The sequence below is a fragment of the Mustela erminea genome, chromosome 20, assembly GCF_009829155.1.
Source record: "Mustela erminea isolate mMusErm1 chromosome 20, mMusErm1.Pri, whole genome shotgun sequence".
NCBI lineage: Eukaryota > Metazoa > Chordata > Mammalia > Carnivora > Mustelidae > Mustela > Mustela erminea.
The window spans coordinates 23,153,236-23,178,921 of NC_045633.1; the positions used below are offsets into that span (position 1 = coordinate 23,153,236).

A 25,686-nucleotide genomic window follows, 5' to 3' on the forward strand; every position below is an offset into this window, starting at 1 on the left:
GGGTGGAACATCTGGAGGCGGAGTATCTAGGGGCCGGGCTGGAGGCCTGGAGCATCTGGGGTGGGGCCGGAGGGGAAGAGCCTGCTGGGGGCAAGAGCCCACAGGGCCCCACACCTGGCAAAGGTGCTGTCCAGGAAGCAGCGGTTGCGCAGCAGGCCAGCCCACAGCTGGACGCCCACGATGCCGAAGATGAAGAAGACAAAGAAGCAGAGCAGGAGAACGTTCCCAAGCATGGGCAGTGTGTCCAGCAGCAGCGTGACCAGGATCCGCATGCCTGCAGGGGCAGGGAAAGAAGTCAGCACAGCGGAGCTCTCCCGGCGCTCCCGCTAGCCCACAACCCTACGGAGCGCCCTCAGCCCTCCCTCCTGCTTTTCACACGTGGGGTCAGCAACTCCGGGGAGAGCTTGCAGTGGTCCCCACACACTTGGCAGGCCCCAAGCCCCGTGACACCTGTGGATCAGACCTACGTGAAGGAAGGCAAGGCTGTGGGCCTAGAAGGTCTGGGGGCTGGTGGAGTCCAACAGCTCCAGCCTCGGGGCCACCAGGAGCTCAGGCTCTGGGCTGCCTCCAGCACTCAGGAGCCCGGGGTTGTACAACAAGTACGGGGTCCAAGGAGCATTTCTTCCCAGGCCCTGTGTGAATCGTGCTGGAGGCAAGTCCTGCCCTGGAGGGAGGGACCCCAAGGCAGGGGTGGTGTGCTGAGAGGCAGTGTTGAAGCCTGGGCACCTGGTGCTGGATACATGCAAATGAAATTGGGAGCGGGTGAGCTGAGCCCCATGTGGTCACAGGCCCCTACCCACGTGGGCCTGTCCCCTCCCAGACCTCAGCAAGGAGGACTGATTCCTCCCCCGGAACAAGCAAGGGCAGGGCTGAGGCACCAAACCGCACTCTGGGCAGGCAGGAGCGGGGTGCAGATGCCAAGGCCTTGGGGAGCAGCAACCTGGGAGGGGGGCGCGACATGGCAGAACACGCCCATGCAGCCGCTGGCATGACCCTCAAAGGCAGTGCAGATGGGGAGCCTGAGGTTAGCCCAGCAGCATGGTGGGGAGCCCGGGCCCTGTGCAGACTGTCACTCCCCGACCCTGTCCAGGTTTGTTGTGTGCTTTCCAGAAAAAAGCAGCCAGTCCCCAGGAGCCCCCTGCGGTGAGTGGCGGGGAGGCTTGCCGCCTACCCCCCTGCCCCCGCCCAGGGCTGGGGCCACTGCATCTAGGAGCAGCCCCAGCAGACCCCGGTGAGCTCTCTGCAGGGCCAGCGGGACGTGCAGGCCTGTCCTGGGGGAGGGTTACTCACTGGGCACACGGTTGATGGCGCGGAGGGGCCTCAGCACACGCACGGTCCGGATGGCCGAGAGGCTCACGTTGTGCCCATCCAGCGAGTACTCCATCATGCTGGCGGGTGGGCAGAGGAACAGGGAGGCTCGGGGGCTGGGGCCTGGGCAGGGCCCCGGGGGCAGGGCTGAGCACCACCTTTCTCCAGAGCACCTTGCCAACTGAGGCCAGAGGGCCTGGTCCCTGTGCCTCCCTGGGGTCCCTTGCCACTCATGGACCATCTGCATCTGTTCCCCCCCCCCCCACGGCTGGCCATGGGGCAGCGTCCTTCTCCCTGTCAGAGGCTGCACTGACCCCACCCCCAGCTGCCTCCCAGTACTGCCTCCACCGGATCCCTGCAGAGTGCACCTCCCCCTCCTGGTGGGACCCCGTCACTAGCAGAGCCATGGGGAACAGGTGGCCCAGCCGGGCACGCCTGCCACCACGGGTCCAAGGGTCTCCTGGGCCAGCCCTGGCTCTTGGGGGGCAGGGGAGCATACCCCGCCATGACGATGAAGAAATCCAGCCTGTTCCACGTGTCCCCCAGGTAGCACTTCTGCCCGAAGAGCCCCAGGGCCACCATCTTGATGATCATCTCCACCGCGAAGAAGGCGAAGATGAAGTCGTCGAAGGCCTGGCGGGAGATGGAGCCTGAGCGCTGTTCCTGCTGGCGCTCCCCGGGGGCCGGCCCCGGCCTCCCCAGCGTCCCGGGCCCACCTCCAGGATGCTGCAGCGCTCTGACTGGCACTCGACGTCCTCGCAGGGCCGGAACATGCCCAGGGTCACGCAATTGAGCATGATGACCAGCATGCTGACGTGCTCGAACCACGTGGGCCGGCCGCTTAGTTAAGGATCAACGGTGGGGACGGGAGCGACCTGGGGAGCGTGGACCCAGGACCCACCCCAGCACCCAATCCGCTGGGCCTGCAGAGGCAGGGCCACGACCCTGGCCCCTGTGTGCTGCGCCGGCAACTCCCCGCCGTGGGCCCCTGTCCTCCAGCCCCTGCTCCTCTGCCAGGCTCCCCCTGACACTGGCGCCCCAAGCTGAGGCCGGTCACTTAGGGAGTCCTCTCACGGGCTCCATCCAGCCTGGGCCCCCACGTGCTGCGGACGTGCACACACTGTGAAGGCAGCGAGAACGCGTCTTGGTGCTAACCCCCCGGTGACTCCAGCAGGCTGACAGGGCCCTGACCAAAGCTGCTGGGACGGGGAATGAGAGCTTTCAATCTGCTCAGTCGCTGGGCGCGGGGGACCCACAGTCCTCCTGAACACCTGCACCAACGGAGACCCAGGAGGATACCTCCTCCCCCCCTCCCCAGCCCCCGGCCCCAGTCCCAGAGCCAAAGCTCCCCATGGTGACTGGCCCTGTCCAGGAGTCTCTAGCTGACAAGAGGACGTCCCCGTGGGGTGGGAGCCTCTGAAGCCAGCTCAGCAGGCAGTGCCGCTTCCCCACACACTCCACACCCCTGCATCCCTGGTGTGGGGACCAGAGCCCCGCTGTGACCTTCTGGACATCCCAGGAGCAGCCACCAGGGGGCGCCAGGGTTCCACACAGGCTGTACCGTGCCCTGGCCCAGGGTGGGCGTCTCTGGGAAGGGGTGCACCCAGCACTCCCACCCCAGTTGGTGCACTAGGGACTCGGGGCGACCTGTGCTGGGCCGGCTGGACCAGGCTGCGTGGGGAGCTGGGCGCCATGCAAACCCTGTGAATGTGGACAGGTATGCCCAGCGGCTGGCAGGACTTGTGGTATTCTGTGCAGCCCACACGCTGTCCCCACATCAGGATCTGGAAGCAGCCCATCCTCTTCCCTCTCTGTCCCAGCACCCCGATCCTGGGCAGAGGTGGGGCCAACACCGTCACTCCATTCCCACACCCACGCAGCCCCAGCCCTCAGCCCCCACCCAAGGGGCCTGGCTTGCCTGCCAGCGGGTGGGGATGCAAGGCCGGAGACCTGTGGCTGATGACTGCACCTGCAGTGCACCAGCAAGCCTCCACCAGGGCGTCTTGGGGCCCCCCTGCACAGACCAGGTTCCAGGCTGTCAAGGAGTGCTCAGGCTGCACCAACCCCCAACCCTTTGTCCCTTAAAGGCTGCAGTCATACCTCTAAGGAGGGACCATCTGTGTGTGTCACCGCGGGGGGGGGGGTCCCCAGTTTAGAATGGCTCAACAGGTCCTCCTACAAGGAGACAAACCCCCCACATCCCCACAAGGCCCAGCCGGGGAGCAGGAGGCTCTGGGTGGGTGATGGTCAGAGGGTGTGAGGGAGTGCGTCCCACCCCTTATAACCAGGTGGACGCATGTGCATGCCCCGCCTCCTTGCCCCTGGCCCGGAAGAAGCCCACCAGCTACCCTCAAGGCCCTAACCATCACTGCTACCCACCCTCACTACTGCAAGACCCAGAGCCACTGTTCGGGGTCCTGACAGAGGCAGGTGGGGATGAAAGGGGCAGGTACAGGCATCTCCTGGTCTAGGGGATGCCTGCAGGGGACCTGCCCCAGACCCCACAGCTACTGTCAGGCAAAGCTGAGGACCTCTGCCCTCGAAAGCAGAGCAGACCCAGGCCCTGGGCTCCTCTAGGCCAGAACCCACAAGACTATTCAGCTCAAGGGCTGGGAGGGGCCCTCAATCCCCAAGACAAGCCACAAACCAGGGCCCTGTAACAGGAAAAGACCGCCCTGCTTGGGATCCTACCTCCACATCTTCCCAAGCTGCCAACAAGTGAAGCCTGGGACCCACCAACCGTGGCTCCGTGGCTCCGACTCCGCGGGTCCTGTGGGTGTGGGCCCGCCTGCCCCACCCATGAGACACACCTGGCAGGTTCAGTACCCCTCCCAGGTGCCCAGCGGGGAGGGCACGAGTGCAGGTTTATCCCAGAAGTAAGGCCACTACTAGAGTGACTGATGACCAAACCGGTTAGCACGAGCACAGCACCTCAGAAGTCCTCCATCCACCCCCAAGAGCTCTCACCCTTTGGGGTTTCTCTCCTAATGATAATGCCTCCCCACAACCAGCCCAGACACACACCTGGGAGGAAATGACCCTAGGGTCCTGCACCTGAGCCCCAAGACCTTGCCTTGGTCTGTGTAGGGGTGGGTAAGGGTGCTCACGTGTACACACGGTTCTCCCGAGACCCCCCAGAGCCACCATGCAGATGGCTGGGGGCTCCCCAGAGAAAAGAGTAGCGGGCCCAGGGGTCACTGCACACCAAGGCCACTCCCTCCCCCATCACACCTTAGCGGGCAGCCGAGGACAGGCAGGGCCAACCTGCTCCTCACCCAGAGCCCGGCGACTCCCAGAGACTTAATCACACAGATGGATTTTCTGGGTTTTAATTAAAAATCCTTTAGGTTTTGAACCAAATTCTACAAATTAGAGTCAGCTTCCACCAGGGTTCCAAGAAAGCCTCGGTGATGTACAGCCAGGAGGCGGCGGCCACACTGGCATAGGGAGGGGTCGAGTCCGACGCTGAGTGATGCGGTCTCTGCCACAGGACCCCAGAGCCCTGGCAGGCTCAGTCTGGCCGTGAGCCCCCTGACCCACATACTGCGACTACCCTGGGCCTAGCCGGTCCAGCTCCAGGGAACTCCCGGGGCCTGGGCTGGGCCTGCACCACCACCCAGGCTGGTGGGGGGTGGCCCATCAATGAGAGACAGGGCTCAGACAGGCCTGATGAGAGGTCCCAGAGCCCCTCTGCGCATTGGGAACAAAGGTCCTGTCTGTCGGGGACCTCTCAAGGACCCTGCCCATGCTGCGGGCACACACCCTTCCAGCATACTCCCCGTGGCCTGGCCTGATGCCAGCCTTTCCCACTGCCTCCCTCTCCTCCAGGTCTTCCTGGGCCTGGTGGGGCTAGCAGGTGCCCAGCCAACGCTGCGCCACCTTTGCACTCTCCCAATGGTGCCCACGGCTAGGCCTCTCTGAGCTGGGGTGGAGGAGGAGCCCAGTCCTGTCCTGACACTCTTGGTGCTGGAAGGACGGCCTGTCATGCCACCAGGGCTCCAATGCACCCCACAAAGACACCCCAAAACCAGGCCCAGCAGGGGAGGAGGTAGAGCGGAGGACAGAGCCAGGTAACCGCTGTCCGTGGTGCTGAAGACATCCTGCCCCAGGCCCGCTGGGGGCTGGGGAGGAGGCTGTGGACGGGTCACCTGCTGAGCAGCCCCGAGGTGGGGGGAGTGGGGGGTGCTGCTCCCCCTGACCCAGGCTTCCCGGGGAACCACCCACCGATCCACATGCCTCCTCAGACTGCCAGCTGGCTAAGCAAAGCACACCAACTGAGGCTTTGAAGACGGTGCAGGCCTGAGAGCACCCTCTCCCTCCTGTCCCTAGCTGTGGGCACTGGGTGGGGACGGCCAGGAAGTGGGGGTGACCGTGGCAGGCACAGTCATCTCTGCACAAAGGCGTCATCAGCTGGAAGCGTGAGGCTGCTGGGCCTGGGCCTGGAAGCCAGAAGGGGCTCACGGACACTCAGCCCACATTTCAGCGGCTGTCAGCCCCTCACCAGCAGCTGTGCCAACAGGGAACCTGACGCTCTGGGAGGTCCCCCCGGAGGCCTGTAGGGCACAGGACTGTGTGGCTGAAGGGTGGTCCTGGACCTCTGAGCCGAATCCTCATTGATGGCCACCCAACCCTGCTGGCTCAGGGCCCCCAGAACTGTGGAGTAGGCCATCTTCTCTCCCCCCTACCAGCTTGCAGCCTGGCCCGACAGTACCACTATCTACCCCTCACCCTGAGCCTCAGTTTCCCCAGCTGCAGCATGGGAGTGATGGTGGGTATCATCAAACGTGGAGGGGAGCGCTCAGCAGGCTCCAGGTCCCCCCTCCCTCATCCTGACGATGTCACTTCAGCTCCCTGGCTGGCTGCAGACATGAAGAAAAGGGACATTGTGTTTTCGACAGGGGTGCAGATGGGGAAGCAGGATACCCCTCCTTGAGGGGTGGACAACGGTGGGGGACACGGCTGTAAGGCTGCGGGGGTGTGGCCACAATGCAGGCTTCATGGGGACCAGGCCCTGACCGCGCAGGCTGGGCTCCCCGAGGGGCAGCCGTGAGCTCACAGGGACAGAGGGAAGATGAGAACGCCCCAAGCAGGCCAGCCCCACCTGCCGCCCCCCAGAGCAATCTGCTCCACCAGCTAAGCTCCATTAGACCACATCCACAATAGCTTGGTGAGTGTCCCTGTGCCTGGGAAGGCGGTGGGGCACGTGCAGTGGGAAGGAGGGGACGCAAGGCAGGGTGGCCCACAGCCTTCAGACTCTCAGGCTGGCACCTGTCTCTTCCTCATGGCCTCGGCCCAGGTCAGGCCAGCAGCCTCCCCCACCACCCTGTCGTCTACCCTGTACCCATGGCAGCCCCCCGCTGCCAGGATCTACTGAGCACAGCCAAGAGGCAGCCCGGGGCCACCCTGATCCACTGCCCATCAGGAACACCGAGCCCAAACCCCCGACTCTAAGCCCTCGGGCACCAGCCTCTGACCTCGATGGGACTGGCAGTCTTCCTGTGTGGTGTGGATAAGGAGCCCCGACAGGCAGGGGAGGTGTGGGGATGAGCTTGGCCACTCCAAAAGCCTGCACCTGCCCTCAGATGCACAGTGGCCCCACACTCGGTGCCAAGGGCTCCCCCCCACCCCATGGACCGCTGGTGGGCAAACCCTTCCCTTCGGCTGCGCACACGAGGCCTGCTGCTCTCACCCCTGGCCCCCCAGCCTTCGATCTCTTGAGCATTCAACCTTGCTTTTGCAATTTGTTCAAGGAGAAAAGCCCGTGTTTGTTTACGTGGGAGAAAGCCCCTTCTGGAGGACAGAACAATCCTGGGTTACCAACAAGAAGACATCTGCGGTCCCCATTCAGCCAAGTGGACAGCTACAGACAGAACGGCTCTGGGGCGGGAAGGAACACGCCCCATGGGACCCAGCCAGCTGCAGATCAGATCCTGGGGCCCAGCGGGCAGCACCGGAGATCCCCAGACCCGGCCAACCTCACAGAGCACAGCGTGGCCTTCCCCAGCCCGGGCCCCTCCCAGCCCCGCATCCGACGGCTGGGACAAGGGCAGTGCAGGGGAGCTTGGGAGCACACCCAAGGGCGCGTGTGGCCAGGCTGGTGAGCCCAGAAGTGCAGTCGACAACCAGGGAAGCTGAATGTCACGTCTCTGTGGTCGAGGGGGAGACTGCGGTGAGGAGCACAGAAACCCACCCTGGTTGGACGGAATGGCGCACGGCCGCAGCGGGAGGCGTGCACAGAGATAATCAACGTGCAGAGGCCCGGTTCCCTAGAACACAGGTGGACATATGTGCGCGAAGAGGCATGTGGAATGTCTGGGAAAAGCTCCCGTGGTGGGGGGGAGGGTCACGGCTCCGTGCAGGGAGCAGGCGAGACGGGACCTGGGATCTACCCCGCCTCTGTCCTCTGGGCCTCTGCAGGCCGCGTGGGACCGCCACAGTGAGGCGTCTCACTGCCCAGGCCCACACTGCGTGGCTGCCAGCGTGGGGGAGGCCTGGGAAAGGCCCCCACCCACCAGGGCAGACACTCGGCCCCTTGCTCACGGTGGCGGGAGTCCACGGGCCTTCTGCTCTGCGCCTGGCTGGCAAGCCCCCCTCCCAATGTTGCCATAGCAACACGCTGGCGACAGCCTCCTCCCTGGCCCAGCATCTGAACAGGAAGCAGCATGTTCTTACCAGAGACGCACACCATTAACGACACGGCTCCTCCCAGACCAGCCTCGGTGCGGGACCCGCTCCTCTGCACCGTCAGGGACCCACTAGGCCTCTGTGAGCACCTCCAGGGAGCCCTCAAGGGAGGCATGCAAGATGGACAACGGCTGAGCTGGGCAGCCGTGCCCTCTGGGGACGACAGACCTGGCGGGCAGTTCCCCCCGCCCGGGGGGGCCGTGCCCAGCCCACTGTCCGAGACCCTCCAATGGCGCACCCCCACGTTCCCGCGCGGCTCAGCAGCACCCCCCCAGCACACCCAGAGGTGGAAACGGGTCCTCGGACACACATGCACACACACACACGTGTGTGTATACCCAGCAGCAGGGCTTGAGACCACCCCAACATCCACTAACGCACAGCAGCACGTAGTCCATCCACACGACACTGCTCTGCTGTGAGGAACGGCGTGTCGACACTCGTGTGACCAGCTGACCCAGAGAACTGGACGCGCAGGGAGAAGCCAGGCGCATGAGAACAGGGCTGTAGGACCCAGAGTCTATGAAGCAGGACAGACAGACGCAGGCAGACCAGAGACCCATGGCTGCCAGGGGCAGGGGAGTGAGAGTTAATGGGACAGGCTCCCTTCGGGGTAATGGAATGTTCTGGAACTAGGGAGGACAGGAGCTTGCAAGACACTGTGAACGCACTCCCCTCCCCAGGACTGCTCACAGAGGATGTGGAGTTTTACAGCTGGCGCAGGTCACCTCGGAGACCAGAACAGTCTGTGTTCATCCTGCTGGACTCCCAGTCCCATCACTGCGGTCACTCACTCACAGGGCAGAGACACAGGCCCTGCACTGGCGTGGGTGGGGGTCCCCTCCCGGCTCCCCGGACTCTCAGCCCCCCTGCAGGGCACAGCCATCCCCCGACTCGGGGCCACCGAGTCCTCCTCGGAGCCAGCGCTCCTGAGTCCTCCTGGTGGCTCCCCACCATGGGTCCAGCTGCCCACAGGGAGGGCATCTAAGGACGCCTCCCACAGCTCCCGGTAGCCGGGGTGCTGGGGTCGGGGGGTCTGGCCACGGGGGAACCTTCGGTGGCAGCTACAGGCTGGGGACTAAGCCAGTGTCGCTCAGCCCCCACCCTGGGCCGTGAGCCCGGTTAACCCCTGTAACCTGTAAACTGGGCCTGGCCCCACAGGGCACCCCCGGTCCTGGTGGAGCCCAAGGCTTCGGCCATACAACCCCGTGCCTCAGGAGGGTCCACGCCTGTGCAACTGCCAATGACGCCCCCAGCCCGAGGGCAACCGGGCCCCAGCTGGAGCCACAGGCAGGGGGCTGCTCCCTGGTATCAGCGCCCCAGTGGGACCCCATTCCTGTGGCAGCCTGGACTCCTGGGGCTGACTCCATCCCTGGAGCACAGAGGCCCCCTTGGGCAGAAGGTGTGGAGCGGAGACCTTTGTGGATCCTGCCCATTTCCCAGCCGCCTAAGGATCCCCTGAGGTCTTCAGACTTCTGCCCCAGACTGGGGGTTCGGGCACAGCCCCCCAGGGCAAATGGGCAAATGCCCTTGCTACTGGGCAGAGTTACAAACACTCCTGTTTACTTCACTAAGGATGTCACGGAGGGAGGCTCTCCCTGTCGCACCAGGCCCACCCAAGCTGGGATGTTCACCTGCCGATGCGGGGGCCTGGGGGCAGGGGGACAGTCAATTGTACACCTGCTCACACACCGGGTCCCTGCAGAGCGGTGCAGCATCGCTAGGGCCTGGATGCTTCTGCTGTAGAGGCTCCCCTGTACGTGGGACCCACTCTCGGGCCCAGCCAGCTGGTGTCCACACTGCAGGCAGCCACGGTGAGCGAGGATGCCAGCACGGCCTCAACAAGTGGTGGAGGAATCCCACGGCAGCTGCCCAGCTCCGCCAGGGGCCTGCCAAGCGGGCACACAGACGTGTCCACAGCTACACCCCTCTGTGTCAGCCTGGTGGCACGCTAACCTTTACCTGCCCCAGCATGCCCAGGCCACCGCCCACAGGAACACATTGACAGCCGTGCCAACTGCCTGGATGTCGGGGAGATGGGATGCTGGGCTCTGGGGGGAAGCAGGCACCCTCCCCTACAGCTGTGGACAGGGCTAGCCGTGCCAGACCTGCCACCGTGGGAGCAGCGGTTGTCCTCCAGCAGCTGCGGGAACCGACGGTGCCCACAGGGCTCTTGGAACAGGGCCTCTGTGCCACCAACCCCAATGCCCACACGGGCACTTAGTCCAGTTCCCCGGGGGGCCCTCTGCAAGGAGCAGGAAGCAGCCACTCCTGACCACGATGGAAGGAAGTCTCCTTCCCAAGCTTGCTGCCATGATGACCAGCTGCTGGAAAGGGGAGAAGTGGACTGTGGGAGGGGGATCCCCCAGCTCACACCCTCTACCAGTCCCACAGCTCAGCCCAGACCCTGGTGTCCAGACCCCTACCCCAGGGGCCACCACCCCAGGACTTTATCTGGGGGAAAAGGGTGCAGTCCAGAAGGTCCTGTCAGTGTCTGGGAAAAAGGGGAGGACAGGAGTGGGGTCCGGGGGACCAGGGGTCCCCACCAGGTGCAGGTGCAGGCACACTCTTCGGAAGTCACAAATGAAGGGCTTTCTCAGCCTCTCCCCACCACACAATGCTGGCTCTGCGCAAGGAAGGGCCTTGGTCCCCTGTGGCCGGCCCCCATTCAGCTGCCGTGGGACATAGGACCGCTGCCCCTGGGGAAGCTGCCTGTCAAGAACTCCCTGGACGTGGCTCCCCCAGCATCCTAGTGACGGGACCTGCCACGGCCCCTGGGGGGTGCAGCGGGGCCCCATCCCCTCCCCACTCTGACACAGGGGCCAGCCTTTGTGCCGAGTCTGTCCCCCACGGCCTTTCCTAAATGATTCCCTCTGCTCGGAGGCCCAGCCTCCCCCCTGCTTGCCCTCTGGCCAGACTTTGCCGCAGGGAACCCTCCTCCCCAACTCTGTCCCTGTCCCTGTCCCCCCACCACAGCCTAGGCCTGTGTGACTCATGCTCACTGGGCTCTGGCCGGGGTGGAGAGGCGGCATGGCTGGCCAAACATGGAGCTGTTTGTTCTCGGCCAGCGGCTCAGGGTCACACGGTGGGGGGGGGGGGGGTGGGAGCGGCGGGGGGGGGGGAACGGGGAGTTCAGAGGGGCTTGGCCGTTCCTGGGAGAGCACCTCCACAGGAAAGCTGAGCGGCTACAAGCCCACTCCCCATGTGGGGATGCTCCCACTGCCAGAACATTCTTCCTCTGTTCTGAGAGCTGCTCCCAGTTGGTGACCTGGAGACTTTAGCCACCTCTGACACCAACCTACAGTGAACCTGCTCCCTGGACCCCTGGGCCCCTCCACATCCCCCAGCAGAGCCCAGGGCCTGGGTATGTTGTCAGTGGCTCGAGGCACCGAGGCACCGAGGCCCCTCCCGCCCACGTGATTTCTGAGCCAATCCAGCCACGGCCCTGTCCTGGCCCGAGTGGCACCTGCGTTCATCTGCCCCAAGAGGGGGTCACGGAGGGCAGGCAGGCCGGGCAGGGCCCTGGCAACCCAGACCCTGGCAGCGGCATGAGCCTGGGGCGTGTCTGGGCACGTACGTGCATACCTCTCGTCCCTGTGCACCGTGCACACCCTGTACACATGCACCTGAGCGGGGCTGTGTGTGCACAATGACACACGCACACAGCTTCCGGTGCTCGCCTTGAAAGGAGAGGGGCTGGTGGCTGACTCTTCTCCTGAAGGAAGAGCCCCCCACCCCCCCGAACAACATGAAACGCTCCCTGACACAGACATCAAGGAGCCCGAGCACATGCCCACAGCTCCCTCTAATTGCACACAATTTTAAAGACCATGCTAATTAGGAAGAGTGCTAATGTCTCCACTTAGCTCTTAATAAAGAGCTTGATTTGGGAATTTTTTCCAAGGCATAATTGAGTGGAAAAGCACCCCATCCCACCTCCCACCACTGTACCTGCAGGGCGCCTGCCTGTGCTGGCCACGGACCCTCACGGGGACCCTGTCAGCCACTTGGTGGCAGCGTGCCCAAGCGCCTTGAGGGCCCACAACCCCCCTCGCCCAGAGATTTTCCTGTCTGAAAATGGAGCTGTTTCATTCCACATTCTGATGGATCCCCAGGTCACAGCCCTGGCCTGCTTCCTGCTGGGGAAGCTGAGGGCCTGCCGGGCTCCCAGGACCTGGCCACCCCTTCAGGTTGGCTTTGTCCTGAATGCAGAAGGTCGGAAGGGCCGGCCTTGCCAGGTGAAGTCTTCCCCCAGACCCTGGAAGAGAAAGGCAAGGGCTGGGGCACAGAGCCAGGAGGGCCCCCGGGGAAGAGGACAGACTGCCCGTGGGGACAGGCCTTCAGGGCCTGCTCTGGGCAAGAATTCTCCGGGCCAGGAATAGCAGCAGTCGGCCCACCGCACAGCTGCCCGAGGCCGGAATTAGCGACCCCGACCCTGGGGGACTGGATGGCCCCTCCTTGGGAACCCAGCCTGGAGGACGCCGTCAGCCCCACCCCCTGTAGCAGGTCTGAGGGAAGCTGGAGGAGCTCCTGCTGCCAGAGAACCAGGCCCCGAGGACTGGAGCCAGGGAGGCCCAGTCCCTCAGTCTTGCCCATGCCGGCACACACGGCGACCATGGCAGGAACACGCCGCCCTGTATACATGGGAGCCTGGCTCACCCCACAGGTAGGCAAGGGGGCCCCGCAGCAGGGCTGTTCCCACACCTGTCTCCAACACCAGCCGCCCCCCTCCCCCCGCCCTGGGAAATCCCAGCCTCCCAAGTGTCGCCTGGCACCTGGGTACTGAGGGGATGGGCCTTCTGGTCACGCCTGGCCACCTGCTCTCTCATGGCCCACGCGGGCACCGCAGCCCAAGCTTCCCGCTGGGAGGGGGGACCCCCAAATCTCCCGGCTGAGATCGGGGATGCTGGAGTCCATGCCCCACCCACCCACACGACACACGCGCACAGGGCTCCTTCCCAAACTATCGGGTGGGTAAGAATCCCCAGGGTGTTGGGCAGAAATGCAGCCCCTGCCCCAGGCACAGGAGGGCCACCTGGGGGCCCCGAGAGCAGGGCGCTCGGACCACTCTGGCTGGTCAAAGTAGCCTGCCAGTCTCGGGGGCCACGCGCCCTCCACAGCCGGTTGCCTGCTCCGCGATTCACCCACCACCACCCCTGGGCGCTGCTGTCCCGCCAGGCCCCTGAGGCAGCAGCCGCCCCACCAGATGGGGCCTGCCCTCCTGTGGGCTGAGAGCTGCTGGGCAGGGGCCCCGGGACTGCCCCGAGGAGGACGCTTCAGCAGAGCCCAAGGCTGGGTGGGTGGAGGCCTCACCACCGGCAGAGGGGGCAGCATCTAGAAACTTCTGGATAAGTCCCGGGCACTGGGGGCCCCCCAGAGCAGCTCCAGCCCTCACTGGCTCCCGAGGGATGAATGTCCAACAGACACCAGGCACAGGGGCTGCAGTCCTGCGGGCCCCACCAGCACCATGTCCCCCGCACTGTGGGAATCCGCCCCAACCAAGACGGAGGCTCAGGCTGACCGCAGGAGCCACAATTAAAGCGGGACGCCCTGTCCCCACCCGACCTGAGACGTAGCCAGGTTGCCTTCCACTCTGAGAAGCCGATGGCCAGAGACACTCGGGGTCGGGGCACTGGTGGTAGATGGTAACATGGGGCTTTCAGATGCCTGCGCTGGACTGGGGCCAAAGGAGGTGGCAGCAGAGGCCAGAGAACCCCTCACCAAGAGCCGCAGGTGTCCCACACAGACCCCCAGACACCCCAGCTCTGCTCTTCCTCCCTGCAAGGGCGCTGGCCATCCACACCCACACACAGTCCAGACCCGCCCGTGAGGCAGCTGTAGGATCTTCTGGAAAGGCTCTGGAGCCCACGGGTTCCGACGACCCCATTTTACACACGGACACCAGAAGGCCCAAGAGAAGCAAGCTCCTGCTTGTGCGGCAAGTTCAAGGCCCATGGGGCACCTCTCCCGGCCCTTGGAGAGCACATTGCCCCCAAGCAGACCCCCACCGGTGCTGCTGAGACCAGCCCCTCGGGAGGGCCTGGGCAGCCCCCACACACCCCACAGGGAGCTGCCTACCTCGGCCGGCCCAGCCCCGTCGGGACCCCAGAGGCCATCTGGCTCTGCCCCCAGGTTATTAATAGCAGTGACATTTGAAAAGGACGGCCCAGAACCTCAGATGTTGGGTTTCAACTTGAAAGCTGCAGGACTGAGCTCAGCACCCGGTGCTGCTGTCCCCAGTGCCTCAAGGGCCCCCGGGCCCCCCACCCCCCGAGCCCGGCCTGACCCCTGGCCCTGACATTTACACAGGGCCGCCCTTGCCGGCATCCTTGGAGCGCCCGCCCACAGCTCAGGGCCAACACCGTCCCTCTGACTGCGGCGGAACGCACAGAACATGACACGATCTCACCGTGGCTCAGTGTCCCGCGCATGGACCTGCAGTACGAGAGCCCCCCCACACTGGCCCGAGCAGAGATGGGGGCAGGACTCGCTCATGTGAGGAATCCTGGGGTCCAGGCACAGAGTCCAGGCCTGAGGGGATTCCGCCCCCCTGCACCCGGACCACAGGCCCCTTCCCTGCTCAGCCACCAGCGATGAGGCACTCCCTCCCAGCCCTGTCCCCCAGACCCTGCTGCCACGGGCTGAACTGTGATCCCCCAGATTCCCCCGCAGGAGCCCTAACCCCCAGGACCTCAGAACGTGTCTGCGTTTGGAAACTGGTCTTGAAGTGATTTAGGTAAACTGAGGTCAGTAGGGTGGGCCCCATCCCCTCTGACTAGCATCCTCACGAGAGCCGAGGGGATGCCCAGGAGGACCTGGCCCAGCCACGCCCGGACCTCAGCCTTGCCGTCCTCCAGCCCTGGCAGGAACACACGCACTCCGTGGTGTCTGACACAGAAGCTGTGAGCAAAGACAGGGGCCAGCACACCCCTGGGGGCAGGTGTGGCCCTGACGCCCCATCCCCACTGAGCTCCAGAAATTGGTGGTGGCCTGCTGCCCAGACGGACGGCGGGCACGCTTCAATCCCTGAGCTTTCTGTGAACACCTCCCAGATACAGGCTTGGCCCGGTCTGGCCTGAGGGGTGCCACTCCAGCAGCAGCCGGGTCCTGCCGGTCGGGCGTGGTAGGAAGAGCTCCTCTCTCCCCCACACCGGGGCCATGGACCCAGTGGCTTGGCTCTGAGCTCTGCCCAGGGGCAGGCTCCCCATGTTGCCTGACAGCCGGGTGGCTGGCCGCCAACCCTGTGGGGACAGGCACTCCCCCAGAACCCAGTGGGCTGGACCAGGCACCACCCCCTAAACGGCCACCAGGATGTCCCTGAGGCAACGGCAGCCCAAGGCCACGGACAGAGAGAGGACCCTGAGGCAGAGCCCAGGCTGTCAAAGTGGAGAGGGCAGGAGGAGCTGGTGGGAGATGAAGGCCCAGCGGCTGCTGACACAGGTGTGGGTACCTGCTCAGATGGGCCACCTACAGTGCGCCGTCTGCCTTCTGCCTGGGAACACTCTATGCTTGCTTCAGAAGCCACAGAGAGCACCTCGATCTCCCTCACTGAGCACCTACTGTGCATCGGGCCTGCTCTGGGTCCCTGGACAGGAGTAAGCACGCGAGGGCCTGCATTCAGGGAGCCAGCCAGAGGACGGTAAGAAACGGGTGACATGTCCGGCAAGAACGTCAGTGTGGCGAGAACTGCTCCAGGCCTAAGTGAGGGGACGGAAGAGCCTCTGGCCTGGGCGAAGGCCTGGCAGCGGGAGCAGGGACAGGACGACCTGCGGGGGGCAGAGCCAGGGCCAGTGATGGGGCTGTGCCCTGAGTTCACGTGACAAGCCCACTCCTCACCCCTGTGCAGCACTGGACAGGACAGGGTCCTTGGGACCACCTGCCCCACACCTGGGGACTCCTGGGGGTGAGGAGTCTCCTGGGCCTCTCAGAGCCCACCCTGCTCAACCCTCAAGGCAGAACAGAGCCTCAGGAAAACCCTGTGCACCGTAGGCTTTGCTTAGTAGGTGCACCTGTGCGCACAGTAAGCCCTCAGATCACGAGCGGCTTGGGCTCAGGTCTGTGTGCACACCGAGATAGCGGTGGATCGTGCACACAGTAGGGCCTCAGCCCAGCTGGGACTGCAGATACAGGCTTCTGCACACAGTAGGGCTTCACCTTCCAGGAGTCATGCCCCCAGGAAAGCCTCCTTGGAAAGGTGCACCTGCGCCCCTGGTGCCCTGGGCCCCAGCCTCCCTGCACCCAGCTGACAGCCCAGCCCACCGGCCCACTAGCCCCAACCGCAGGGGGGCCCTGGGGAGTCTCGCAGCCATGCGGCCTGCCGGTCGGCCTAGCCTGGCTCCCCTCCAGCCGCCCGAGTCCGAGCTGATCCCCTAATAACTCGATCCATTATGTTGGAGTAGAGTTCCTGGAAACCGGCAGGAACGGGGAGGCTTCTGTGAATCATCCGAGCCATTTTTTTTAAACCAACAATGGGGAGCCTCTCCCCTCCCTAGGGCAACGGGCTGCCCACGCTTGCTGCTGTCTCCCCACTGCTGGTCAGGCGGCACCGTGCGCCCTGAGGGGTGGGGGTCACGAGTACCGATGGACCCCAGGGGCCTGGGCAGAGCAGCAACCCCCTCCAGAGCTCACGGCCCCATCCTTCCCACCTCCAGCTTGGCCGAGGAATGGCTTCTCCCCCATCCCACCGCCCCGAGGTCAGCCTGGCTGGGGGTCAGGCTGCCCACCAGCAGAGAGATCTGCTAGCGTCTGTGAGCAAAATTCCATCCAGCTGCCCACGAGCGCTATTCCCCTGTCCTGGGGTCCGGTCCCCACCAAAGGAATGGCTCCAAGAAGGAATGGGGTCAAAAGGAAGGAGGAGATTCTGGAGCCCAGAGTGACCCACACAGACCCACGGGCCTGACTGCCCAGTGTCAGGGCGAACTGTGGCTCCCAGTGCCTGGTCCAGGGCAGGCAGTCAGGCCCCTGGGAACTCCGTGTGTGTGTTCTCAGGGACCGCGGATCCCCTTCCCCCAGACGACGGGGAGCCACATCCACCGCACAAGATGCCACGTGAAAGGCGAGGCAGGCGAGCAGCCTCCCCACAGGTTCCTGACCTGACCCCACAAGCAGCAGGAAGGGGCCCGGTCCGTCCGCGGGAGCGGGCCAGTGGGACTCGCCGAACCGTGAATGCCCCCTCCTCACTCAGCCTCCGTGTTGCCACAGAAAAAAGGCGGACACGGAGTGGGTTCATTACCACCCAAGGACGGCCAGGCCTGCTGTCCTCCAGTCCTAGTGAAGAGAATGGCAAGACGCACTCCCAGGTCCGTCTGTCCTCTGTCCCCCGTGGCCCGGGCACTCCGCACACGGGGCTCGCAGGCCACCAGCAAGCACGCTCCAGCACCCCAGCCCAAGTCACCCTGAGCCAGAGGCTCCCGCGCCCTGAAGGACATCCCCCCGTTGCCCAGGGACCCCCTGACAGTGAGCAGTCCCTGCACTCAGAGTCCTGACTGGTCTCTCGAACCACCAGGCCACGATTCGTCGCCAACACCCACTGGGACACATGCACCTCTGGGCCCTTCCGGCCACACCAAGGGGTCCCCACGCCCCCGACGTGGCACGAGACTCACCCTCCCGCATCTGCCCAGGCCCTGTGGGGCTGGGGCTGCGGATGGCCGGGGGCGGGGGGAGCACCGGCCACAGCAGAGGGCCACGCGTCTCCTGGCTGTCAGAAGCCGGCACTTTCGTGACAAATCCCACAATTAGGGAAATCCCCGGGCTCAGAAGAGCTGGGGCATGCGGTCACCTGTTGTGCCCACATCCTGGGGTTCCCTCTGCCCATCATGGGGCGTGCTGCCTGGGGGAGGGGGGCCCGGCCCTCTTGGTGCGGGGGTCTGGGGAGGAGCAGGCGGAACCTGGGGACGCCGAGCTCCGGGGGGAATGTGAGAGCTGTTCCCGTCGGACACAGAAGGCACGTTCCGGAGGAGCCTTTGACACCCGCAGCTCTCCTGCACGTATCCGGAAGCTTCTGTGAAGGGGTGAAGGGGAGGCTCCGGAGGGTGTGGGTCTGCAGCATGGCTCCACGGGGGTGCGGAGGCTCGGGCAGGCTGGACCTCAGGATGGCGGCCATGGGGTCGGGGGAACATCAGGCAGCCTGAGACTGATCCCACACAGCCTGGCTGGCTTTCCCAGGGACAGGGTGTCACCAAGCCCCCACCCCGGTTCTGGCCTGGCCTTCGTACCCCCCTGCTGGCCCGCTGGAACACCCCCCATAGCTGCAGGCCCCCAAATTCCTGAGGCGCCACCCCCAAGGAGTGGGGCTGCCCAAAAGGGTAACGTGTGGATCCCACAACGCACTGCTGGAGAATGGGGGGGGCGTGCGCCAGTGCAGGGGGGCGGGGCACACAGTGACGCAGGCTTGGGGTGGGACCAGAATAGGGCAGCCAGGGCTGGGTCAGGGTGATGAGGGTTGGGAGGGCCAGGGCAGGGGTGAGGGGGCAGAGTAGGCTTGGGGATGTCCCCTAGATGGCCCAGCCTGGGGGCCCCGGGGCGTGGTCTCCCCGGGGCTGTGCCCCAAGACGCAGCTTCCCAGCCCAGAGGGACAACACGCTGTGTAGCTGTGAGGGATCCCTGAGCCCCAAGCCCTCCGGTTGGGAGTTAGGACGGGGACGCCCCCGAGGCAAGGAGTGGAGGGGCAGCCCACAGAAGGAGGAGATCGAGGTGTTCACCCCACCCCCGCTGAGCACCCCTGCAGAGCAGGTGCTGGGAGGGGGCGTCAGAAAGGCTACCAGGAAGCCAGCCGGCCACAGGCAGAGACACACGGAGTCGGAGAGACAACATTGATCCCAAGGCAGCCTCGGGTGACTCGGGGGAGCTCAGCTCGGGGGAGTGGCTGAGACGCTTTCAACCACCTGGTCCCTAACCCTCCCTCCCCGAATCCCTCTTTTACAGTAAAACTCCCAGCTGACGGGGAACAGCCCAGCCCAGCCTGGCTGCCAGATTTCTCAGAACTCCCTGGTCCCACGAGCCCGCCCCCACCCCCACCCAGCTCCTGGACTGCTGGCCACAGCCACGGGATCCGAAAAGGCTGGAGGGTGTGCAGAAGGGTCTCCCCTCTTGGGGAGCAGGTGGCATGGGGCTGACCAGATGGAAACACATGGGGGCAGAGGGCCGGATCTCGAGGTGAGGTCCCCCCTCCCATGCCCACCAGGCAGCTGGAGCGTGCTGGAGGCGGGAGGCGCCCTTGGTGGCGGGGCGGGGGGGGGGGGGGCACAGTCTCTTCCCGGGCCCGGCCTCCAGAACTCTGCAGATAAACAGTCTAAATTAGGAATTAAAACATCCCTTGTTCCCACCAGCCGGCAGGCCGTATTTCAAACGTGCAGGAAACACGCCTGCTGCCTCAAGCCCCAGACTTCCCAGCCAGACTCTGCAAGATCTCCCAGCAGAGACGAAGGGGCGTGGATGGGGTCCCGGGCCCCTGCTAACACCGCGCTCCAGCTGCCCTGCCTAGACCTGCCGCCAGCCCCTGAGAAGACAGGAGCGGGTACGGAGCCCTACCACGGGGCTTCTCCCGCTGCCCCAGGCCACGCGGCAGGCGTGGGGAGCCCCGTGACCATCTGTGAAGGGGATGTTGGGAGGAAGCACCCTCCCGACGGCCCCCTCCCTGCCCAGAGGAAGGCCTGGTGGGCACAGGGCAATGATTCCCACCCTCAGGCACTGGCTGGGACTCAGTGTGGGGCAGACTGTGGGGACCCTTCCTCCCTGAGCTCCAACCCAAGACTCCCCTGACCGAGGCTTCCTGCCCACCCTGCTCCCAGTGGGGCCTGGCAGGGCTCAAGCCTGGAACAGGATGCAGCTCTGAGACAGAGGGTGGTCTGGGGTGGACTTCCAGGCATCAGTCAACAGAACGGAGGGGCTCGCCCTGGGATTCTAGACGCTAGGCCCAGCGTGTGGGGCTGCTATGCCAGGAGTTAGCAGGTGGCCCCGGGGTCAGGCTAGGACCACGGGAGCTAGTCCAGAGGGGGCCACCTTCCCTGGGGAGGCGTCCTCGGAGAGGACTTGGAACCAAGGCAGAGGTGGGAGAAGGCGGCATGTCAGGAACGGGGGGCACAGAGGCAGGGAGGGAGGCTGCACCAGAGGCCGGGTCCCTATCAGAGCCTCCTGCCCAACACAGCCACTGCCTAACTGCCGCCGGGGCAGGGGTGTGTCCTCTCCTAACTCTCCCCCAGCACCCCAGGCAGAGCACTGGCCAGGCATGGGGCCCCTGCCCCTGCACCTCTCAGGCTGTTCCCCCCCCCCGTCAATCCTAGCCACAATGAGCATGGCGACAGTGAGAGGGACGCTGTCTGACCCACAGAATCCCGGTGGCAGGAGGGGACACCAGGGTCTGGCTCCAAACACCACCCAGCTGCCTCGGGCCGGGAGGGTCACCGAACCCCAGGAGACACACATTCACACGGCCCCTCTCCCCATGTCTGCTTAGACACCCTGGCCCCCAAGGAGTCACGGCTGCCAGGCCCTTCCGCCTGTGATCAACGTCTCCGTGAGCAAGTTGAGGCTGACCTTCCTCCAGGAAGGAGACCAGGCAGCGCTGAGAAGCCGGACCGGACCAGGGTGGCCGCCGACCAGCCGTGCAGATATCGGGCTCGCAACAGCAGTGAGTGGCGCAGAGCACATGGCCAGGAGGGGCCCCTGGGTGACACGTGCAGGGTGGCCAGGGGCCCCCCGGGGGCACCCACCCTCTGATGTAACAGCTGCCCTCAGCCCGTGATGTCAGCCTAGGGAGGGGACACCCCGAGGCTCAGACACATCGCAGGTGGGGACAGGGCCCATGAGACTTCAGGCCTCCGTGTCCCATCAGCACGGCCCCTCTGCCCACCAGCTGCTCATCCGAGGACCAAACCCCACTCCCCCAGCCGCAACTCTGCAGCCCATCACTGCCCCTAGGACAAGACCCCAATCTCCTCTCCTCTCAGAACAGATGTCCCACGACTCCCGGTCGGGCCAGCCTGAGAAAGGTCGAGGCCGGGCCTGGCAGGACCTGGAGACTCAGACGCGGCCAAGGGCCCAGGAGCTCCAACAGCAACGTGGGGAGCAGAGACCTCGGCCTGGGTCACTGCCCAGCAACCCACCTCCCTCCCTTCTCTGGCCCCCACTCCCCAGCTCTGCAACCCCAATGTCAGATCACTCTGCCATCTGGAATTACCTAGAACCTTCTGCACATCCTCCCTGCTGTCCTGAGCACCCCTGAGCCATCAGCCCCGGGCCCCAGGGCAGAAGGAGCGCCGGAGGCAGGTGGAGACAGGCGGGGAGCTCTCCGGGACTGAGACTCCCGCCTGGGCTTACCTCCACATGCTACCTGGGGCACGGGGGCACCAGGGGATACAGGCCGCCTCCTCCCTCTACCAAGGTCAGCAGGGCCCTGCGAGGGTGCTGTCGACGGAAGGAAGCCCTGGGCCAGGCCACAGGAAGGCGGTGGGTTTACTAGCAGGGGTGTGAGACCAACTGTTGCCCCAGGGAGCCCTGCTGCCCAGACGCTCACTGGCCAGGGGCCGTTCCTGGGGGGCCCCAAGGCGGGCTGCAGACGCTAGACGGAGGAGGTGTGGCTGGAAGAGCCCACATGGGCCAGGAACGCGAGGCTCAGGGAGACCAGGGAGCCCCAGAGCTGATCCAGGACCATGGGGGCGCTGGGGAGCAGCCCTCCCCAGAAACCTCCCAGGCCGGAACCCTCAGAGAAAGACTATGCTTGGAAAGGAATGTTCTGAATGGACAACAAGAAGTTTGGGTAAAATGGGCCTAAGCGTCCCTGACATCCTTGTGACAGGGGGAAGACACAGACACACACTTGGAGTGAGCACTTGAGGACACAGGGAACAGCTGGCCCCGTCCAGGCCTGGGTCTCAGACGCCCCGCGTCCAGCACTGGGAGACGACACACCCTGCGCTATGCTGTGGGCTGGGGTCCTCTATCACACGGCCCAAGCCCACGCACACAGAGACAAGGCAGCACCACAGCAAGGGAGTCAGGAGGGGGTACCCCCAGTGGCTCCCTGAGCTGCCCTCAGAGCTCACCCGCAGCAGGGGAGGGGCGCGCAGGGGAGTCAAGTCAGGGCCCACGAAACACACTGGGCACCGCCCTGACGCAGGCCCCCCTTCCTACCAGAGCTGTGTGGAGACAGCCTCCTCTAGGAAGCCCTCCCTGAACCATCACATCTCCTTTGGGGACAACTGCACAGAGCCACATGCCTCCCCACCTTGCACCCGCTCAGGCAGCCAGAGGGTGTCCCAGAGCAACTGCTGAAGGAGCCCACACCCTCAAGTCAGGAGCCTCCCCACCAGGCTGGCCCTGTCCGAGAGCCAGGCCTGGGCAGGCAGCCAGACTACCGACAGCAGGGTCCACCTGCCCCAGATGCCTAAGCTCCGGCCTTGGCACAGACACTCGTGGGCGGGAAGCAAGTCGGGGACCAGGCCACGCACCACCGTCGCCCCCCACGCGGAGGCCCCAGCGTCAGAGCCGGCTGAGCGGACACAGTGGTCCCGCCCACGCCTCCTGGCTGTCAGCGTGGGCTGGGGGTTGCTGGAAAGCACCTGGCCTTGAAGGGGTCTCACCACCTCTCAGGGTACAGGTGTCCACGCTCCTTCTAGAATGTTCTCCCAAACCAAGCCTAGGCCACACGGAGGCCTGGGTGCTGGCCCCGGGGCCCCAGCCAGCTCCGATGGCCCTGAGGACACACTGCTCCCCCACTCGGCATTTACCGACCCCCACTCTGGGCCAGCCCTCCCCGCACAGCACGTGCGGCGAGCCCGGCAGCAAACAGACCCTCCACAGCCTCTCTTTCCAGCAAACACCCGGGCCGGGGGCCTCTGTTTCCCGCAGCTGCGGGTCTGCACGTGTGGCCTGCGGAGGAAGGAGGGAGGGCCGGCTGCTCGCGGAGATGGGTGTCTGGGGAGGCTGGGGGCTGAGGGGGCTCCATTCTGGGAGCAGCCCTGCACTCGCTAAATTGCTTTATGTAAGTGGGGCCAGGCCAGGAAACCAGGAGCCCGGCTGGGGATTAGTGACAGGCGTTGCCACGGCAACCTGATTAGTGGGAAACATGTCGTCTTTGGGAGTGCTGCTCAGCAAAGGTAAAAGGAACCCCAGAGATTCATTAGCAACAGGTTCCCATGGCAACCGCTCCAAGCTCATTAATAATTTTTTTCTTATTCCAAGTGTGGGTGTTGAAATTCTCCAGAGAGCTGATGAAGGAACGGATGCTGGACAGACAGACACGCACACGCGTGTGCACGCACACGCCTGTTCCTCCCACCTGCCGCCAGCCCCACCCCACCCCACCCCGAGATCCGCACAGCACATGCCTCACCCCGCCTGGCTGGCCCTGGGTTTCCGACGGCCCTGACCTGCCTGGATGGCCCCCCACAGGGCAGCCCGATCAGAAGGGCCGCTCTGACCCGGGGGGCGGCCAAGACCACCTCCGCGGGGACACCCCAAAGTGTGTGCAGGAAGGGAGGCGGGGAGGGGCCCGTTCACGCTGCATCAGGCTGGGCGTCGTGCCCGCTGCTCGCCGGCTGCCTCCTCCGGGACGACCGCCAGCGCCCCCACAGAGCTCCGCAGAGACCCCACGTGCGGTGGGGCTGGGGCTCGACAAGCAGACTCCGCCTTGGGAACACGCCAGCAGGTCCTAGCACAGCTCCCTCTGCACAGCAAGTCTGCTCTCAGGTGCGCACCCACGAGAACTGACATCAGGGCCACACGGTGACCACGCCGCCAGTCTGCTCTGGTGCTGCACAGGCCAGAAGAGCACGAGAGCTGACATGCCCACAGACGAACACGCACGGTCTGTCCACACAGCGGGGTGGGGCTCAGCCACCAAGGGAACGGAGCCCTGACAGATGCTACGGCGTGGCCCCAGCTGGAGGACGCGACGTTCAGAGGCCACGGGCAAAGAGCCATGTGGCGTGGGATCCCATTTCTAGGAAACACCCAGAAGAGGCAGATCCAGGGACGCAACGAGATCAGGGGCGCCAGGGCAGGGGCTGGGGTCTCTCTTGGGGGACGAGAACGTTCCAGAGTTAACGGTGAGGGCCGTACAGCTCTGCAGGCTGTAAAAACCAGGCAATTGTGTGCTTTCTGCATGAGTCGTGCGAGGACACATCCGTGACGGCACAAGCGAGCGTGTGCTCGGAGTTCCAGAGGCCGTGCAGGGACCCACACTGGGCCACACTTTCCCGTCGGGACACAGGACTCTGGTGCTGCACGCCCCCGGGCCGACACCAAGACAGGGGCTCCCCACAGTGAACAGGGCAACTGCTTGCCTCCACCCCCCCGCCCCCGGGTCGGCGGGAACCGGCGACCAACCCGCGGGGCGTGCACACCTGCTGCTGGCGGGAATGCGACCCAGAGCCCGGCCACGGCCATCTGGGACGGCAGGGCCCCCTGCTCCATCCTGGCCATGCGGGGCGGTCGGGCGCCCTGAGGAAATGTGACGACACAAGCTCTCCCTGACGCTGAGCGGTGGTTACTGGGTCTGAGGCGGCGGACGGGATGCTTCTCCGGGTGCTGCCTGTCTGGGAGCTGGCTCCGGAGCAGAGGGACGCAGAGACCTGTGGTCAGTGGGTGCACGGGCCGTCCCCCACGGACCCGCCTGCTGCCAGTCATGCCCCCACACGGCCCCTGACCCGACCCGGACTCGCAAACCTAACGGTCTGCTGGGTCATGCTGGATATGGCCCCAGAGGGAGAGAAGGGAAGGTTGCGGGGTGGGAGGCCAGCAAATCTCTGGACATCGCACACCAGGAAAGGGCGTGTGCAGGGATGGAGGCCCCCCACACCCGGGTGTGCTCAGGTGTCAGCCAGGGCCCTCCGAACCCCCAAAGCCAACAACCTCATCTCTGCCCTGGTGCCCCCTCCCCCCCGGCCCCCCAGCCTCTGCCCGCAGGCTCCCACAGCCTGAGTCCCCTCCTTAACCAAGTGACCCCCGTTTTACAGTAAAATTTTTTAAAAAAAGGTAAGCTCTGGAACATTCAGAAACGTCAGGCACGCCCGGTTCTAAAAGGTGACACGGCGGTCTGTGGTTGTGGGTCTGTGAGCCTCTGGCCCCAGGCCCTCCAGCAGCCAGATCCCTGGTGTGGATTCAGACTTCTACAGTGTTCCTGGGACAGAAGCATGGCCCCAAGGTAATCCCGGCTAGTGGGGCCAGGCAGAGAGTTCCCAGACAGCGGCCCCATCCCCCTGCAATCGGCCGGTGTCCTCCTCACCAGGACTCTCCCTGCCGCGCCCTCTGCCAGCCCCTTCCCGTGTCCCGCCTCACCCCCCAGCAGCCCCCCTCGGCCTCCAGGCAGGCCATGCGCCCCATGTGAGCGGTCCTCCAGGTCCCGGAATGCCCTGCACCAGACCTCCCCGAGAGGTGCCTACAGGGCACTCCAGCTAGCTCAGGACTTCAGGGGCTGGGCCTGCCACGCCTGAGGGCACGTCACACGCATGCCGGACAGGGCAGGCCAGCTCGGGGCCAGACCTCTCACGGCTGCCCTGCCAGCAACCCGTGCCCCAGACCGCGTCCCAGTCCACATCCATGAGGCGCTAATGCAAGCTGACTCATCAGACTGCGGCCGGCTGGGGACCGGTGCAAAGACAAAGGGACGCAGCGGGTGCATGAGGCTACGTGGCCCCCACCCGGCCTAGGGAATGTTCTCTGGGCCTCCAGGCATGGGCTCCGTCTCTGTGG

At 65.1% G+C, this 25,686-nt stretch overlaps 1 protein-coding gene across 2 annotated transcripts in view; it reads right to left on the bottom strand.

Moving 5' to 3' along the window:
• CACNA1H (calcium voltage-gated channel subunit alpha1 H) overlaps positions 1-25,686 on the bottom strand; it is a 56,301-nt gene that overhangs the window by 20,497 nt on the left and 10,118 nt on the right. For both annotated transcript variants that reach the window (XM_032327701.1, XM_032327700.1), the window contains exons 3-6: positions 2,025-2,136; positions 1,808-1,941; positions 1,291-1,388; positions 115-274 (exon numbers count right to left, since the gene is read on the bottom strand). In XM_032327701.1, coding sequence (XP_032183592.1) covers positions 115-274; positions 1,291-1,388; positions 1,808-1,941; positions 2,025-2,136 — 504 coding nt within the window. The remainder of the gene's footprint in view (positions 1-114; positions 275-1,290; positions 1,389-1,807; positions 1,942-2,024; positions 2,137-25,686) is intronic.